Here is a 17,691-nt window from a genome sequence, read left to right as displayed (position 1 = left end):
AGATTACAATCTCCTCTCAGTGAATCATTTTGAGGCATTCCTCTTTCTAATCAATCACAAGGAGTTTGAGCTGACAAAATGATGTATTGAATAGGATGTGGGAAGCTTCAGAACATATAAACAATTTCTGGTAATATCTGTCTCCAAATCACACTGTATGGAGAGCAGAATCCCTTTCGTATACTTAAAGCAGGTAAATTTAGCAAACAATTTATTAAATTAATATACTTAGAAAACATTTAATACCAACCATTCAACCTGATCCCCCTCCTCCTGTCACAATAGTGTGCAGAAAACAAACATTGTTGGGGGCAATTATTTAAGATTTATCAGAATAGTTTTCTTTACAATAAATACAAATTAAATATGACACAGTCTAAGAAAACTGACTGCAGTTTCAATATTATTCAATATTATTTCAATAATATTTCAATATTATTATTTTACTCTTTGATGGATAAAGCACATTCTAAAAAGTGTATAGTCCAGGACTTCTGTGGTTGCTGCTTTATTTGTGGTTGGATTTACCAAGCCTTCTTATTTTAGGTAGGCTGTTCCATCATGCACTTTACTTGAAGGAGAAAACCAGAACATCCTACTATTTTCCAAAATGTTGAGAAAAAGACACACCCCACACAACAAATCTTGATACAACAATATTAATATGATTTTCTAACATGCACAGACAAGGATCAAAATATGTAAAGTCCAGCTGAGTAACCTTCCAAAATCTGATGCTACACAACTGAAATTTCATTTTAAAAATGAAGTTGAACCATAATATTTTCACTGTAGTTAGTTATCTAATCAGTTAAATTTTTCATTTGGTTTACCCAATTTTCATTTTCCTTTTTGGAGACAATAAGGGCAGACTCAATCTTTAGAACCCCCAAACTGATCATTGTCCTCAACTATGGTTGAGGTTGCTACTCTTCGCCTATTGCATTTATTTTCTCCTTGCTCCCATGACAAATTAGCAAACATTGACCTTCTTTAAATAATATGCCTATCCTGCTATCTCCAAGTCTAACTGTAAGTTAGAAGTATTGGTGGGCTGGGCTGTGTTCTTTGCTAAGGACACATGGGGCTGAAACCTCAGGTCCCTGCAGTTCTGGACCAAGGTTCCTGTTTTCTTCATGACTTTTTACCAGGAATTGTTGGCAGCTCCTAAAAAATGTTCATAGTTGCCTCTGTCTCTCTGACTTCCCCTTTTGTCCACAGCCAGAGAAAACTTTGCTTTTAAAGGATTCTTTGATTAAATCAGGCTCACTTGTGTAAACTCTCTTTTAATTAACTCAGAATCAACTTATTGATAATTTCAATGCATCAGCAAAATCTCTTTTGTCGAGTAATTCAAGGTAATCAGGTGTGTGATATTTTCTCATATTCATGGTCCCAAGGACTGGGCTGGAAATCTTGGGAATCATCTTTAAGATGCTGCCCACAAAAATTAAGTTCATCATGTCACTACCTGCAACACAACTTCACTATAAAATATTAATTTATTACCTTGTCAAGTTTTTAATCCTAATTTTATTCAAAACATTTTGAAGCAACATTTTTAAAAAGAAGTTGAAGTTTTGAATGATGTATGATTACTTTTTTTTTTCTTTTGTCTTTTTAGGGCCGCAACCGTAGCATATGGAGGTTCCCAGGCTAGGGGTCAAATTGGAGCCGTAGCTGCCGGCTTACACCACAGCCATAGCAATGAGGGATCCAAGCCACACCTGGGACCTACACCGCAACTCACAGCAGTGCCAGATCCTTAACCCACTGGTGAGGCCAGGGATAGAACCAGAAACCTTATGGTTACGAGTCGGGTTCATTAACCACTGGGACACGATGGGAACCCCTGATATATGGTTACTAAAGCCTGGAGTTTTATTCTCCCCAGACCTTAATTATTAAATTAATTATCTTATATTTTTTCTTTTCTTTTCTTTTGCTTTTTAGGACTCCACTTGTGGCATAGGGAAGTTCCTAGGCTAGGGGTTGAATCGGAGCTACAGCTGCCAGCATATGCCACAGCCACAGCAATGCAGGATCTGAGCTGCGTCTGCAGCCTACACAACAGTTCATGGCAATACTGGATCCTTAACCCACTGAGCAAGGCCAAGGATTGAACATACATCCTCATGGGTATTAGTTCAGGTTCATTACCACTGACCCATAATGAGAATGCCTTCATTTACACACTTTCATAAGTCTTTTGACTTAACTCTTCTCCGGTGCTAAAAAATTTGACAATGTCTTCAAGTTAGTGTGATTTTGTGACATCACAAAGGACTAGGAATGGAGAACTTTCTTCAGCCCTGCTACTAATCAATTATTTAGACAGCCACTTATTATAGAGTCATTAAGTTTTGGTCTAGAGAGGAGTTTAATATTATCTATACCAAAAATTAATTGACTTTTTAATTATTATATAAAAATCTCTGCCAAACTTTACTTGGACTCTTCCCATGGACTCTCATTAGACCTCCATTATTAAAATAAAAAAAAAAAGAAACCTTCTTTATATTGAATATTTCTCCAGATTCAAGCATTCAAGTAAATTGTAATACTTTAAAAAACATGCAAATTAAGCCTCATCCTCTTATTCCTCTATTATGACAGTTCTTCAACTGTTTGAAGATTGCCACCATGTCCATTTCTTTAGACATTCATCAGTTAATCTTTTCCATCAGTTTTAGCTGAATGACAGAGATTTTTCTTGGCCCTGGGTACCTGGAGAGAAATTAGCTCCAACTTTCATGGAATTAATGTTGTTACCATGATGGGCTCATCCAACATTCTTCTCTAGTGGTTCTTTTCTGCACCAGATCCAGAACTAGACACCATAATTCCCTTCCACCGTCCTTGCTCCAGAATTTGTATGAAAAATAGGGTCACCTACAGAGTCATATTTCAACATCCCATTGTTTAGCCATCAACAACTTCACTATCCTGACTCAGTTAATTCATCTATTTAATGAGGATTTTCCAACTTACTTTCTGGCTCTGTTATTCCAAGTTCTAAGCAATCTGCATTAATCACATTTCATTAAAGGCAATCATCTGTATTATGATTCTCAAAGAAGATATCAGCTACTGTATTTTCTATTTGTTAAAAGCTGAGAAGCAATATATACTTGTAAGTTTTAATAGAACCATGGTAAGCTATTTAGTACTTTCCTCATGTAATATGTTTCGATGACCAGTAATCATTCAAATATTCACATGAACCATTTAAAGTTGAACTTGTGCTTTGATAGTCTATCCACATAAGCTGCTGGGAACTCCATATAAAGAGAAAGCCCACATAAGCCATCATCTCCGGTTCTTGCTTTTCTCAACAGTTATTCAAAGCCACTTCCTATCCCCTAACCTTTAATTTAACAGAGAAAGTCTGTCACAATAGAGCCATCTTTGTTTAGCTCTGCAGGCAGCTGCCCCTTTGGGTCACAGAATGCCAGATTCTGTAGCAGGCAGGTACACTGGCTATTGTTGTTCTGGGGTTGTACAAAAGGCAGCTTATCTACCAGCTGGAAGGAAACGGTGTGTATTTACACTTCCATAGAAACACTCTCTTTAACACTGTGGTGACAAAGATGCTCGTTATGACCATGAGGCGGAGCTCAAATGTTGAAAAAAAAAAATCTAAAGCATCTCTCACTCACAGAGATTAAGGAAAATGAATAGCACATGTGAACCCACGGATTACTTGAGAGCACAATAAAACTGTAGTTCTTACATAATCTTTGTAGTAGTTTGAGTTTTATGTCACCAGTAGCCTTGGATTTTTTTTTTTTTAAAGGAGGAATCACTGTGTCTTTCTTCATAATGCAGTTAATTTTTTAAAAGATTTTTCCAGGTGCAAAGAGACCTGAAATGGCAAAGCTGGAAACCAGACCATGGTCTGAATCTTTAAAACCAGAATTTTGGAGAAAATACACCACGCTTCCCAAATAGATGTGAACCCCAGAGACATATTCATGGAAAATTAAGTGAAGGAAAACAAAAATATTTCCTGAAATACCAACTACCTCAGAGATGAGTCTTATTTTTCCCTCACCTTGAATATACAGCCTTCAAATTTTTTTGTATCTAGCTTGTGGTGTTAACATCTCTGTCGTTTCCAGACAGGGAAAATCTCTTTTCAAAATGCAGATCTGATCACATCAATTTCCTGTTTCACACTCTTTCATGTATCCTAAGGCATTTGGGATGAATCCAAGATCTATGGGGACTAACAGACCCTTCTGCTTAATGACTCACCACTCATCTCCATGCTTCTGCTTCCATTTGGTCACCTGTAATTAGTTTAATTCCTGAAAGACCATACTGTCTTATGATCCCATGACCTTACAGATGCTATTCACTCTACCTGGAGAACCCTTCTCACCTTTTCTGCCTAACAGCACTGTTTCTCATTAAGATTCAGTGGATACCCTGCATGCTATTTGAACCTTTGATTTACCTCACCAGGCGTATGATCTTTTCCCCACTCTAGTAAACCCTATAAGCCCTCAAGGATCTTGTGTCAGTGTGTGGATTATTTTGATATATATTTGTCTAAGAGTTAAATTGGAAACCTGCAGACAGGATAAATTTTTATTTCTTCAGCTCAGTGATTGAAATTTTACAGTCACTAGGTCAATCAATCAAATGTTTCAACTTCAATACATAGGCAACCCTAAATCTAATCAATCAGTAAAACTTGGTTGTAACTATACTCAATAACTGAAGAATGACAATAAAGGGAGAAAAAGCAAATAATTGACACTCTAAACCTGTGAGAGTTACTGGTGCAAAATTACTCATCCCAGTATTTCTTAAGATACATCCATAAAAGGGTAAAAATAGTTGTTCTAAACAAGTGTTTCCTAAATAGTGGTCTAAATCTGTCCCACAGTAAATTTAGTTTAATAACGTTTCCAATTTTTTAAATTGATTGTCTACAGTGAAAAATCAAGGTAACGGTATAACATCTAGATTTGCAGCATGTTACACAAGAAATGGAGGACTTGGTAATGCTGGACTGACATTCTCTGGTGACTACCACCAAAGGGAGTTTAATAGGAGTTACCTGGTGGCCTAGTGGTTAAGGATTCACCTCTGTCACTGCTGTGGCTCAAGTCTGAACCCTGGCCCAGGAACTTCTCCATGCCATGGAAATGGCCTCCCCCCAAAAAGGAGAAATAAATAAACTTAAAAGGTAAGCTTAAAAAAAGGAGTTTGTTTTTAAAAAAACAAAAACTAAAACTAGACAGTTAAGCACCTACTGTTCACTTTGCATGGTCCTGATCACCACTGTCCCTCAGCTCCCTATCACAGGTTTATTTTATATACCAGATTCATGACTTTGTGATCCCTGGAATTTTTCTTCCATAGATATGATTTTAGGTTAAAAAGCAAGTCATCTGCAGACACTGGGAATAAGAACATAAGTTAATTATGCATAGAACCATAGCTTACATATGACATTTCAATCCATTTTTCAGACAGGTAGATTTACCTTAGAGTCTCTTATCCAGGTTATTCAAGGATTTCTGCAGCACCCTCTCCATATTATTTATGACCTTCAAAGTTACACTCAACAGAGGAAGACAAGCTGCTTTTCAAAACCAAAAATAAGAGGGTAGCTTATGATTGCACTCTGAAATGTATGAAGCATGTCCAGTTGGTTCAAAGCAATGCATGCCTGAGACACTTTTCAAGTGGACCATCACATCTGCATTTCACCTTAAGACTGACCTTGGATCGTGGAGGAGCGCGGATGTACCACTTGCAATCAACGGCCTCACTAGCAGAAGCTTTGCCTTCCTTCATAATTTGTATAGACTCCACAATGCCTTCAGGACCGCCCATCTCAAACTCACACACTAAATAACAAAATGCCAAACAAACATACAAAAATGGAGCTTGAGTAATAAACCAAGAGTATACATCATAGCAGAAAACAAAGGCCTCTGAACAGTATTGAATATCTATCTTACTAACCTGGTAATGGTTTCAAAACTCCAAGGTCCTTAAAGTCAGGATCTTAAAAATGGAGAAAAAGACAATTAGTCTTATTTGGACTTTACTACTTAAAATGATGTGTAAGATACTGGTAAATTATTCAGGAATCTGCCATTAAAAATACCTTAGGAGAAATGAAATGGTTAAAGAGTGCAAGATAATGTTAATACTGAAATGTTAATTTCTATATTAATTACCACAGGAGATTTTTATCAATTAAAAGAAGCCTTTAAAAAAATTCCAATAGCATTCTTCATCTAATAATCAAGCAAAAATCTTACTCATCATCTTAATTCTATAATCAGACAATAGATGTTTTTGTAAAATGTATCATAGATAATTCAGAGTTTGGGCAAACTCCCACTGTTCTGGATACAATTATTTTGTTTAATTTAAAAGATTCTTTAAATTGGTTTTGTTTTTTGGTTTTTTTTGTCTTTTTGCTATTTCTTGGGCCGCTCCTGTGGCATATGGAGGTTCCCAGGCTAGGGGTCTAATCGGAGCTGTAGCTGCCAGCCTACGCCAGAGCCACAGCAACGCTGGATCCGAGCCGTGTCTGCAACCTACACCACAGCTCACGGCAACGCCGGATCGTTAACCCACTGAGCAAGGGCAGGGACCGAACCCGCAACCTCATGGTTCCCAGTCGGATTCGTTAACCACTGCGCCACGACGGGAACTCCTCCTAAATTGTTGAAACACAATTTCAGCTGAAATATTGGAAGCACAAAGTTAATATGTAAAACCTAGGGTCCCTCTCCCCTGGCTGACTGCACTATTTGTTTTTATCAAATCTTCTTCCCCAACTTTTTTTTTTTCTTTTTTGGCTGCAACCATGACATATGGAAGTTCCCAGGCCAGGAACAGAATCCAAGCTGCAGCTGTGACCTACGCTGCCATCGCAGATACGATGCAGGATCCTTAACCACTCTTCTTCCCTCACTTTTCATCCTATGCTGGTTTTCAAAGTGCCCCTCACTATTCTGCTCTGTTAACTCAGCCTCCAGTCTCTCCTCATTCTTCTCAATTTACCACAGTCCAGGTGTCTGTCCATCTCTGCTCATTTATGTGTGCTGGGGGAGGCTTGATTTATCATAAGCATTCTAAAACCTCCTTATTGTTATAATTCAAAAATGCTATTCTCCTTTCCCTTTCCTGTAATGGGTTTAGAGGTAGGTACGCAGCCACATAATACAAAGATGAGCCTATCTGAGGGCTTCTGAGAAACTTTCCCTTTATAATAAATACAGACAAGGCATGTCGTTTTCCAGATCTTGTTGAGGTCGTGTCTTGGTTAGAGCCTTTGGGATCATGTGCAGTGGCCAACTTATGACACCGATAGATGCTCAGGTAAGAAAATGCTGGCTACTATATGAGAATAATGGAACTGTGGAGAATGGTGGGTCCTTAAGGATATCACCAAGGCACTGTATTAACCTTGTCTGGAACTGTACTTCTCTGAGTTTCTTGCTTTTTGAAACAATACACGTCCCTATAGTCTCAGCTACTGTGAATTGATTTTCTTTTATTTATGAGTAAAGGCATAGAAGGCTATGATTTATTTTGGAGACACATACTATTCAATTTAAAAGATGATTTTGAAATTTAATTTCTTTTTGCAACTATGGTATTAGTGATAAATCAAAAATCTTACAAAGTTAGAAATGTTTTGTAAGACATTGCTCAAAAATGTCTAGGACAGAAATATGACTTTTTTTTTTTTTTTGTCTTTTCTAGGGCTGCACCCGAGGCACATGGAAGTTCCCAGGCTAGGGGTCTAATTAGAGTTGTAGCTGCCAGCCTTCACCAGAGCCACAGCAACTAGGGATCCGAGCTGAGTCTGCGACCTATGCCGCAGCTCATGGCAACGCTGGATCCTTAACCCACTGAGCAAGGGCAGGGATCGAACCCACAACCTCATGGTTCCTAGTTGGATTTGTTAAACACTGAGCCACGATGGGAACTCCCTAGGACAGAAATATGAAAGGGCAGCTCTCTTTCTTGATAGAATTAGTTCTGGAAATTAAGATCATATGTGGGAGTTCCCATTGTAGCTCAGTGGTAACAAACCTGGCTATTATCCATGAGGACGTTGAGTTCGATCCCTGGCCTGGCTCAGTGGGTTAAGAATCTGGCGTTGTTGTGAACTGTGGTGTAGGCTACAGATGTGGTTTGGATCCCATGTTGCTGTGGCTGTGGTGCAGGCTGGCAGCTACAGCTCTCATTCAACCCCTAGGCTGAAGCTTCCATAGGCTTCAGGTATAGCCCTAAAAAGATTTTAAAAAAATCATATGTGCATGTATATCCATGTGAATCTAAGTGTGCTTCTTAGTATGTCTGCATGTGTGAATGAACTAAACCTATAAGTGAAGGCTTATGGTACTAGGGTACTTTTCATTACAGGTTTGGTGGTTTGTTTGTTTTAATAGTAATCTGTTCACTCTGAAAGACCTGGATTCCCCCCACCCCCCACCCCCCTGCCACAATTTAGCTGTATCTCCCATTTAGGCTCATTTTATTGTAGGACACTATTAAAATAACAGTGGTAATAAGTTTTGAAAAAACTGTCTGCATAACTGTTTTGAAAACAGTTCTTTTGCCTTTTAAGAAAAGAAAGAAGGAAATATCATGAAAGAAACAGAAATGAGGAAAACATAGTTCATTTGGACCAGGCCTCCTCCTAGGAGAGATTTTTTTTTCCTTCATATCAATCAATGGATATTTGGTTATTCTTTCAAGAAATGTATATGTAATACCTACTGTGTACAAGAAAGAACTGTCAGGAGTTCCCGTCATGGCGCAGTGGTTAACGAATCCAACTAGGAACCATGAGGTTGCGGGTTCGATCCCTGGCCTTGCTCAGTGGGTTAAGGATCTAGCGTTGTTGTGAGCTGTGGTGTAGCTAGCCTGGGAACCTCCATATGCTGCGGGAGCAGCCCTAGAAAAGGCAAAAAAAAAAAAAAGAACTGTTTGTAGAGAATTACTCAGATTGGCTGTCACTATTAAGCGGTTTTACTGGTATTGAAAAGACCCACCCATCAAGCCCACCCATTTCGGTTATCCGGATTCTTTATTATTCATTGTATCCTTTTTACTATTTTGCATAATGCTTAATAATAGCATTATTACTACCCACTCTCTCCTTTTTGATGAGTATGTTTCAGCTTTGCATGGCTATTCCTGTGATTCTTGTGAAAATGTACTTGGTATTCTATTCTCTAGTTTGAGGGCTAACCTCTGTCATTTTTATAACTCATGACAGACAACATTGAGAGAAATTCTAGTTCTAAGAATTAAAAATTTATAAAAATGTATTTTTGCCTTTGTATTAATGGTAAGAGCACTGATTATTTAAAAAAAAAAAAAAAAAAAAAAAACTTTTAGGAAAAAAGCACTCCTGCAATTCCATTTCTATTAGGACCAGTAATATCACAATCACAATACACGGTCCCTGTGAACTGCAATAACAGATAGAAAATAAACAATGTAATAGTTCTTTAAAACAGCCTACACTGAATTTAAGAATATTGAGATAGATTTATTGCTTAGGGTTGTCCCAGGCAATGACATAAATTACCATGCAGAAGCACAATGACCTTGGACTCACTCATCATCATTTTCTATTCCAGAGCTTCCCAAATCGGTGGTCCACTAAGCAACCTGAATGAACTTTTAAAAATACAAACCAAATCTTTAATTTTCCCTGCTATAATCCCAGTAGCCCATTTTCATCTAATACATTCTAATTTTGAAACCTTGAATTTTGTCTTGAACCTACATGGAAACACAACTAAAATGAGTACATTTTCTGTCCTCATTCATAAATATCCCCCCTACAGACACATATGTAAGTATTATGAAATTTAACAGTATTTCCCCTCAAATAAAAAAATTATATTTATAATATATATTTTTTACTATGAAGGATGAACATTTGTCAGAGATAGAGAAGACTAAAGCTCACTTTCCTCTATCACTATTATACTGTCTCTATTTATTTATTTATTTATTTATTTATTTATTTATTTTTTGGTCTTTTTTTTGCTATTTCTTGGGCCACTCCTGCCGCATATGGAGGTTCCCAGGCTAGGGGTCCAGTCGGAGCTGCAGCCACCGGCCTACACCAGAGCCACAGTAACGCGGGATCCGAGCCGCGTCTGCAACCTACACCACAGCTCACGGCAACGCCAGATCGTTAACCCACTGAGCAAGGGCAGGGACCGAACCCGCAACCTCATGGTTCCTAGTCGGATTCGTTAACCACTGCGCCACGACGGGAACTCCTACTGTCTCTATTTAAAGCTGGAGAAGTTCCCGCTGTGGCCCAGTGGGTTAAGAATCTGACTGCAGCCACTCGGGTCACTGCAGAGGCACAGGTTCAATCCCTGGTCCAGCACAGTGGGTTAAAATATCTGGTGTTGCTGCAGCTATGGCTCCAATTCAGTCCCTGTCCCAGGAACTGCCATATACCATGGGTGCAACATAAAAATAAATAAATAAATAAATAAATAAAAGCTGGAGAAAAGAATGAAGCTGACATTTCAAGGAGGACTTTTATTTATGAAAAGCAGGCATCTCCTCCAAATGAAATGAAAAAGCTCTACATAAGAAAAAGATGGGCGTTCCCGTCATTGCTCAGCAGAAACGAATCTGACTAGTATCCATGAAGATGTGGGTTCTATCCCTGGCCTTGCTTAGTGGGTTGGGGACCTGACGTTGCCATGAGCTGTGGTGTAGGTCACAGATGTGGCTCAGACCCTGCATTGCTGTGGCTGTGGTATACGCTGGTGGCAGCTGTAAGTCTGATTCAACCCCTAGCCAGGGAAGCTCCATATACTGTGTGTGCAGCCCTAAAAAGCAAAAAAAAAAAAAAAAATTTAATTAAAAAAGAAATGAAAAGATGACAAAAGCTATCTTTCCTTCAGCTTTATAGATGTAATAATCTGCCTGATTGCGATTTAGGAAGAAAAATATTTTCTAGTAATTTTATTGTGGCAGTTTGATTGCAACATTATTTTGAGACAAATAGTTGGAAAATAGTGAATATATTAAATGTAGGCATAATAGGCTCTTTAAAGAATCTCTCAGCACTGTGTGTACTTCTCCAGCCAGTGTGACAACTTACCTTGTAAAACGTTTTGGTGGCTTTTTTATTTCTAGTTTGAAGACTATAACAACAAATTTTTGGATTTCAAAGATATCATCACATTGATGACTGAAAAATCAGTTATTTTTCTTTAAGAATTGACCTCAAAATTACGCTCCAACTGAACTACTGCAATAACCCTATTCAAAAATATCCTGCTGTATAACACAGTCAGTTAAATTTTAACATCTATGAAACCTGGGGAGGAAGAGGTTTCATTATACTTGTGTTTCTTATTTAGAGTTTAGTTCATTTTCTTTGGTGTAGATTCTTCACTTCCATGAGTCAGAGAACTCTTATTCCAATGTCTTTTCCAGCATCTTTACATGTTAAATAGTGCAGGTGGGTTGAGAAAGTAACTCTTCTAATTTTCCATATAAAAGTCTACAATACATCTTGAAATATTAAAAGAGCCAAATAATTTTTCATTTATCTTACAGTAAAAGAATACATGTTAATGTAGTAATTGTATAAATATATAATAAGATTATGTCATACAATTATATAAATAGTTATTATATGTAACTTTTTATTTGGGAAATTTTGAAAAAATAAATAACATTGCAAAACAAAACAAGAAAAAGCTAAAAATCATGAGTTACACTTTTCAAACTAAAAATGACAGTCACTGAAACATCTTATAAAGTAGGTTATTGTATTGTGTTGGCTGGAGAAGCACACACAACACCTGAGAAAATAAGAAAGCAATGAATTTTGTCAGCTGCCATCACTGAATGTCCCCTGGTTGAAAAGTGGTTTAAAACAAAACAAAACAAACAAACAAACAAACAAAAACCCAGGACACTGCTGCTTTCCACCCTTATCATAACTTGCTTATTTAAAATGTTAGCTTTAACCAGAAGACAGAGTTAATATCTTGTCTACTGAACTTCACTTTTATCTCACAGTTGGGTGTACAGGCATGGGTGAGCTTGCTTATTTTGCTTGAATTAATTCAGTATCAGCATAGACCTATCATCACTGATCTTCTGTTAAGTGAATGCTTGGCAACAAGTGCAAGTAGTACTGAAATATGCAAATTGTTGTTTTAAATCTTATGACTTATACTGAAACATCTATGTTGACCTTTGCGTTAATAGTGCAAAAGCAATGGTGAGTACAATGGATGCTTTACCACGAATCAAGACAATGGCACCAAACCTTAGCTCTTAGTGTTCACTGTATAATTCATTCCCTTGCATTCATGGGGGTAAAAAGCTTATTTACTTTAAAATAATCTCCTTGATGAGACACTCAAAATTACTAATTTTTCCAAATGTAAAATTTTGAGTACATATCTTTCCTGCAGGAAGAACACAGGGAATCTACTGACTTTAAGGAAAACCAACTGACAGTGTTTGCTTCCAACAATAAATTGCAAGCTTCAAGCGAATGAAAACACATCCATCACTGTGTATTTGACAGCTTCTCAATATATACATAAATAATTTTTCAATATGTTTCCTGACAATTGTACATGGGTAAAGGAAGCGTGTGAAGAACAAAATACATTAATAGATGTAAATGTAAGAGAATATGAAAACTTCATTGATACAGTTTCATATTCTTCATTGCAAGGAACTTTTAAGGAACTATCACTTCTTGAAATTCGAGGTAGTATCTATCTGAAAAGTCTATAAAAATACTCTTCCCTTTTCCATCTACATTTCTCTGTGAGGTTGAATTTTCTTCATATATTTCAATCCTAAGACTACTCTGCAAAGATGTAATGCAGAAGCAGATGTGAGAAGCTCTCTGCATCCTAATAAGCCAGACGTTAAATTTATACAAATGTGGAACAATATAATTATTTTTTAATATTTATTAATTGATATGTTAGTATTAATCAATGTTTTTATATATGCTTTTATGTTAATGCATAATTGGTTTCCAGGATAATTTTTCTATGAATTAATAAATAGCTATTTAAATTTTTATCAGCTTTAATGTCTAATAGGATAAAAACTGAATAACAGAGCTGTATAAGCCAAAGCACTCTGAGGTCTTCAGTATTTTTTTAAGAGAAGATAGGGCTCCTAACCAACCTCATTTTTGAATCATGAACAAATGCCTTCTCTCAACAAAACTCTAGTTACAATTGATTAACTCAGATGCAATTCATTTAGCTTCCATTCCAAAGGAATTTTCACTATGCTAACCACCTTATGGTTGGACTTTCAGTAAATGACTGTTTGCCTAATTAGCTTATGACTAAATCAAAATCAAAGGCATCTTCGTTTTACTAATGAACAAAAGGTGAGATCAACAACTTCAGAAAAATAAACTTGTTCTGACTTAAAACCTAAAGCACCTCATAGCTATCTTTGAACAAATCACTGAGTAGTTCTGAAATGTGTTTTTCTTAGCTAGAATCAAGGTGTTACCAGTTTAGGCTTCAACATCCCAAGTATGCTATTATGCCACAGAACACAGGAGTGTTCCTAGAACAACAATTTATGGGAAAATGTAATTGCCTGTCACGGCCATGTAACTGTATGTACAAAGCCCTCTGATTACAGAATACAATGTTGATACCTAAACATGTTTGCAATGCACAGCTCAACTACCTGACAGGCTGGTCTTAAAGAAAATTAAAATTAATCAACATTGTCCTTAAATTTCCACCATCTCACATGTCCTGAATTATGTCCTGAGCTCTATAATGTCTCCACTTTTCATCTTGACTTACTTTTGAAAGCCTATAATATCTGTAGGCATGTCTTTATTAAATCAGCTCTTTCAGTGAAACTGCCCACTTCAATGGGCACTTTTCTGTTCTGCTTTATCTGCCTGCAGCTCATCAGTGTTGACACCTTGCTTCCTACTCAAGATTGAAAAGCACTGTTTGTAGATTTTTAAATTGGTTAACTGAATATAAGATGCTGTTTTAAAAACCAACTGGAAAAAAATCTTGACAGCACGTATTAAAATAGCTTGCACCATCATATTATTTTAATAATCTGATTTATTTCACTCTTTTCTAAAAGCAACATATTGTAGTATAAAATTCATAGCACAAAAAATAAAATCCATAGCACGATATCTTAAGCCTCTTTTTAAGGTTTACTGTTATCTGTGACAATTACAGCATGGCATTGAGTTTGCCTCCTTAAGGGTCTAATGCTGACACAGAGTTTACATATCCTGACTTATTTTTTCTAGTTTAACATAAAGTTTACTCATATATAAATTTTAGAAAGAAAAACTTATAAAAATTTTAAGAAGGAAGTTTGCAAGCCCTGTAAAATATTATTGATATTTCCTTGGCTTGTATAGATGAATTGCTTTTTAAATTTTATTTATCTGTTTATATTACGTCTCTTCATGATGCTTATATACATAATTTTAAATATACTGAAAAAAAGATACTCTTTTTAGTAAAACGAATGCACAGACGCTGGATTTTGCTTTGTTTCCATTAAATAAGCTTTACAATGTTTGACTTTGATAGAGAATCACAACTGTATTTTTCTATGTGGAAAATATGTATTTGCTATACAGAATAGAGAAAAACCTTGAGGGCAGGAGGGAAGAAGAAATCATCAGAAGACCAAAAGAATCATAAAGACCATTTTTAAAAACTAGATTGTCCTAAACTGTGTTTGGTGTTTGTGTATCTGAATTAGCTATCATAGAACATACTAAATTTTCTGTCCAAGGGGAACCAGGGAAGTTCTTAATGATTATTAGCAAACTGTTCCCAGCCCCAAATTCTCTCAGCAATGCCCTCATTCACTCATCCGGTAAGTATGTCCTAAATTACATGAAACCACAAAAAGGGGGGGGGTCCATCTTCTGAACCATCTTTTTCACTAGAACTGGTTTAATGGGACATTTCTTGCTGGCACAACAGTGGTGCCAGCTCTGTTTGTGACTAAAACACCTCCAGTGCCCTCCTCTCTCCATTATTTCCCATTCATTCCTTTCTTAGCACCCATTCATGGTTATGGACATGTGTTGTTCAGTCATCAGGAGGAATGATGGAATGGTGGCCATGGAAGAGTTTGGAACACACATCTCGGAAGGTTGTATGGAACTGGACTAGGGGTTGAATTGGAGCTACAGCCTGCCATGTGCCAGATCCAAGCCACATTTGCAACCTACATCAACACTGGGTCCTTAACCACGGAGCAAGGCCAGGAATCAAACCTGCCTCCCTATGGATACTAGGTGGGTTTGTAACCCCAAGCCACAACAGGAACTCCTAGATCTGAGCTTTTATGCCTAGAAGAGTCAGAGCAGGAAATTACTTCATAAGAGTAATTTGAGAGGCTGGTAACTAGTAATGGCATTACTTTGGAACCTAAGCCAGCACATGTGGCACATGGCTACAGAGGCATAGAATCCTCCTGTCTCTGACATGCCAAGAGTTGAAAGTCGGGGTGGCACCCCAAATTGTATGTGTGTGTGAGTGGTGAGGAATGGCGTTATCTGGGCATTAGTATCTTTCATCCCACTTATGTCACTGTATACATCACTGAAAATGAGGTAAATAAATTACATCACAGAAAATGAAAAATATAAAATATTGTATGAAAAAAATCATGCTTTCTCAATATTATGTAAATACATAAATGCAAGTATCCTGAAGATGCCTTATAAGGTTACAACTCAGTAAATACACTATGAACACAATAAAGCTGTACAAGCCAAGGCAATTTAGCTTTAAGACACGATTTCCTGTGCTTCTGGTCAATTTGATGAGCGTTAGCCCCTTCTAAATACAACTGGAACTGCCTCTAATTGGAAACTTTGAGTGTCCTCTGTCACGCCAGGCACTAGCAGAGCACATGGACAAATAGAGCCATTGTGGGACTGGAAAAAAAACAGCAAATGTAAAAAGCCAAGCACTGGCACTGGCGATAGATCAGTGTTAGAGCATGCAGGAGGCATGGAATTATTTGAATAGGATGAATTTCTGCCAGTCTGGACAAGGCACTGAAGTCACCTTGTTCTGTCTTTAAATATAAGAGTGTTCTTAATTTTAAGTCACAACTCTCATCTCCTTCCACCACAGTCAGAGTCTTTGGTTTCCAGCTATTCTTCTGCTCTTTTAATTCTCAAACCCAGCCACAAACTTTATAGAAAAACCATGAGCCATGCATGGTGATGTGGAAAGACCAAGAGTAGAAGGGCACAAAAGGATGTGCCAGTCAAGTACAAGTAATTAAAAAATGAAAAAATTATGTAATGATATTCTATTAAACAAAATGGACTTAAAAGTCAAAATATAAGATCAAAAAGTAGGTTAAATATTACTTTCATAAAGAAGAATTCACCAGAAAGCTCTAATGATGTTGAACTTGTGTAACAATAAAGCTTCTTCCTTAAAAAATTAGGATAAAAATATCAACAAGGCTTGATACAAAGCAGAGAACTCGGAGTTTCCGTCACGGCTCAGTGGTTAATGAATCCAACTAGGAACCATGAGGTTGCGGGTTCGATCCCTGGCCTTGCTCAGTGGGTTAAGGATCCGGCGTTGCCGTGAGCTGTAGTGTAGGTTGCAGACGTGGCTCGGATCCTGAGTTGTTATGGTTCTGGCGTAGGCCGGCAGCTACAGCTCCGATTAGACCCCTAGCCTGGGAACCTCCATATGCCTCGAGAGTGGCCCAAGAAATGGCAAAAAAAAAAAAATTGCACCCCAATTTTTTTTTTTTGCTGAACCTGTGGCATGCAGAAGTTCCCTGGCCAGGGAATGTGCCACAGCAGCAACCTGAGCCACAGTACTGACAACACAGGATTCTTACCCCTCTGAGCTACCAGGGAACTCCCCCAATTTTAAATAACAACAAAATGAAGCTAATCTAAGTATGTATAAAGCCACTTAAGAAAGCATTGTGTCTAAGACCATGATTGGCAATTTCAAAGTTCTGCCCCTAGATGTTTGCAGCTATCTGAAAACTGCAAGGATCCTCACTTTTTGGTATTTTCCACTAGCAAGTAGCCCTGGTCCATCGTAAGTACATGGGAATTAAACAATTACCAAAAAATCAGGATCCCTCCCTCTCCATTTTTCTCATCTCTCTTCATCTTCCTGGCACTCATTTCCTCAATATCACACTGATTCTGCAGGTTTGAATTGAGTGTCAGAAACCAGTCTTTTTTTTTCATGTGTATTTCACTTGAGAATACAAGTGATCAGAGTTGGCTACCTGGTTTTGAACCACAGGTTAAGAAAGTTAGACTGGGAGCTCCCTAAAGCCTTCCATCTCCAAGAAAGAGTTATTTCTCAAAAATGTAACCTGCATCTTGGGAGACTGGGAAGAATTACAGATGCTGGAGCTCCAGGCAGAACTGGATGGTCAGGGTCCATGTGGCCCTGAAACCTATCATTTCCTAAGGATTGTAAGAATCAAGCTCATTCTCAGCCTGCATCGAATACAAAATCGAAGTGTTCACTGAAATGTCTTCAAATTTTTAATAGTGCTATACTGACATTTCTTTCCACTGGTATTTAAAATGTATTTGTGTACTTGAGAAAATGGCATTGCATTAGTAAAACCCTGAAATGGCTCAATTGCTCTTAGACTACAGTTTAAGAC

General features: G+C 37.4%; 1 protein-coding gene across 7 annotated transcripts in view; it reads right to left on the bottom strand.

The window, feature by feature from the left end:
- The window catches only part of NETO1 (neuropilin and tolloid like 1), a 110,141-nt gene that overhangs the window by 42,470 nt on the left and 49,980 nt on the right, over positions 1-17,691 (bottom strand). For 5 of the 7 annotated variants that reach the window (XM_021099220.1, XM_021099202.1, XM_021099199.1 and 2 more), the window contains exons 5-6: positions 5,983-6,024; positions 5,737-5,903 (exon numbers count right to left, since the gene is read on the bottom strand). In XM_021099220.1, coding sequence (XP_020954879.1) covers positions 5,737-5,903; positions 5,983-6,024 — 209 coding nt within the window. The remainder of the gene's footprint in view (positions 1-5,736; positions 5,904-5,982; positions 6,025-17,691) is intronic. The other 2 variants (XM_021099211.1, XM_021099215.1) reach the window with 1 other exon arrangement.

This window comes from Sus scrofa, chromosome 1 (genome assembly GCF_000003025.6).
Source record: "Sus scrofa isolate TJ Tabasco breed Duroc chromosome 1, Sscrofa11.1, whole genome shotgun sequence".
Classification (NCBI taxonomy): domain Eukaryota; kingdom Metazoa; phylum Chordata; class Mammalia; order Artiodactyla; family Suidae; genus Sus; species Sus scrofa.
This window is presented reverse-complemented; position numbering and strand designations above follow the sequence as displayed.